The sequence below is a fragment of the Ictidomys tridecemlineatus genome, chromosome 2 (assembly GCF_052094955.1).
Source record: "Ictidomys tridecemlineatus isolate mIctTri1 chromosome 2, mIctTri1.hap1, whole genome shotgun sequence".
NCBI classification, from domain to species: Eukaryota; Metazoa; Chordata; class Mammalia; order Rodentia; family Sciuridae; genus Ictidomys; species Ictidomys tridecemlineatus.
Genome location: NC_135478.1, coordinates 15,719,390 through 15,721,055, shown reverse-complemented (window position 1 = coordinate 15,721,055; position 1,666 = coordinate 15,719,390). Strand labels below are relative to the sequence as shown.

At 43.2% G+C, this 1,666-nt stretch overlaps 1 protein-coding gene across 1 annotated transcript; it reads left to right on the top strand.

Annotated features, from left to right (window-relative positions):
- Positions 1-254: 254 nt before the first annotated feature.
- LOC101963259 (vomeronasal type-1 receptor 3) lies at positions 255-1,254 on the top strand. Its single transcript, XM_005333084.2, has one exon. It carries the CDS (start codon positions 274-276, stop codon positions 1,252-1,254), a length of 981 nt encoding a protein of 326 aa, XP_005333141.2. The 5' UTR covers positions 255-273.
- The last annotated feature ends 412 nt before the right edge of the window (positions 1,255-1,666 follow it).

The following is a 1,666-nucleotide window of genomic DNA, read 5'->3' as shown; positions in this document are numbered from 1 at the left end:
CTTTGGAAAAGTTATTCAACTTTTCTTGCCTAAGATCTTCTCACTTATTAACTGAGAATGATGAAGTGTTTACTTCATAAAATTGTTGTAAAAGTTATATGTAAACTATTAAAAGATTACTGTACTTGTTGCATAAAATGATATAATAGTATTCTTTATGTTTTTCTTCTAATAGCAAATCACTTAGAGAAAGGAATATGATACGAAATTATTGATTGGAAACAAAGGTGGGGGACAATAATGGATCTGGGTCAATGGAATAAAATAGACCTCATGTTTTCCGTGCAGGATCCCCTCAGTGAATGGAACCATCAATTCTTGGAACCTGCCATGGCCTCCGGGGATTTGGTGATAGGAATGGTCTTCTTATCGCAGACCATAATTGGATTCCTGGGGAATTTCTTTCTTCTCTGCCATAATTTCCTTTATCTCACCAGATGTCCTGTAAGGCCCAAGGATTTGATTCTCAAGCACTTGACCTTGGCTAACTTCTTGGTCATATTCTGTAAAGGAGTCCCACAGACCATGTCTGCTTTTGGGGCAACACATTTCCTCAGTGATACTGGATGCAAACTTGTTTTCTATGTTCACAGAGTCGGCAGGGGTGTGGGCACTGGCATCACCTGCCTCTTGAGTATCTTCCAGGCCATCTCGATCAGCCCCAGGAACTTCAGGTGGGCGGAGATGAAACCGCAAGCTTCCAGATACATGGGGCCCTCCAACATCCTGTGCTGGATGCTAAACATGCTGTTGAACATCAGTGTTCCTATGTATGTTGGCAAGTGGAACAGCAAAAACACCACTAATAAAATAGATTATGGATACTGTTCTGCAGTAATTGATAATAGAGTCACGGGTGTGCTACTTATAGCACTCTTGTCATCCTATGATGTTTTGTGTCTGGGAATGATGGTCTGGACCAGTGGCTTCATAGTTCTCATCCTGTACAGGCACAAGCGGCAGGTCCGACATCTCCATAGCACCACCCTCTCCCCAAGATCCTCCCCTGAGACTAGAATCACTCAAAGCATCCTTGTCCTAGTGGGCACCTTTGTATCATTTTACACTCTCTCTTGCATTTTCTCACTATTTTTGGCTCGTTTAAATGATCCAGGTTGGTGGCTGGTGAACAGCTCTGCCTTGATCACTGCTTGCTTTCCTACAGTCAGCCCCTTTGTTCTCAGGAGCCGTGAACCCAGGATATCCAGGCTCATCTTTACCTGCTGCGGAGGGAGTATGCTATCCTCTAAATGATCCAAGTAGCTCTAGATTTTACATGTTTTTTTATCTCTCTTTTTTCACTTTTTCGTTTGTACCAGGGATTGAACCCAGGGTGCTTAACCACTGAGCCACACCCCAAGCCCTTTTTAAATATTTTATTAGAGACAGGGTCTTGCTAAGTTGTGTAGAGCCTCACTAATTTGCTGAGCCTGGTTTTGAAATCAAGATCCTCCTGCCTCAGCCTCCGAGCTGCTGGGCTTACAGGTGTGTGCCACCATGCCCGGTTTATCTTCTCTTTTTCAATGGCACCATTCAATTCTTCTTTCCTTCAGAGGTCTAAGCACAAGAAGAGTCAGCCAGATGATGGATAGAATGTAAACAGCAAACTGAATCTGCTGTCACAAGAGGTGTCATAGTGTAGGAGCACATTTCCAGACTAGATGTT

What these genes read in the sequence shown, in the direction of transcription:
- LOC101963259 (XM_005333084.2), top strand. Translation starts at nt 274, where the DNA reads ATGTTTTCCGTGCAGGATCCCCTCAGTGAATGGAACCATCAATTCTTG.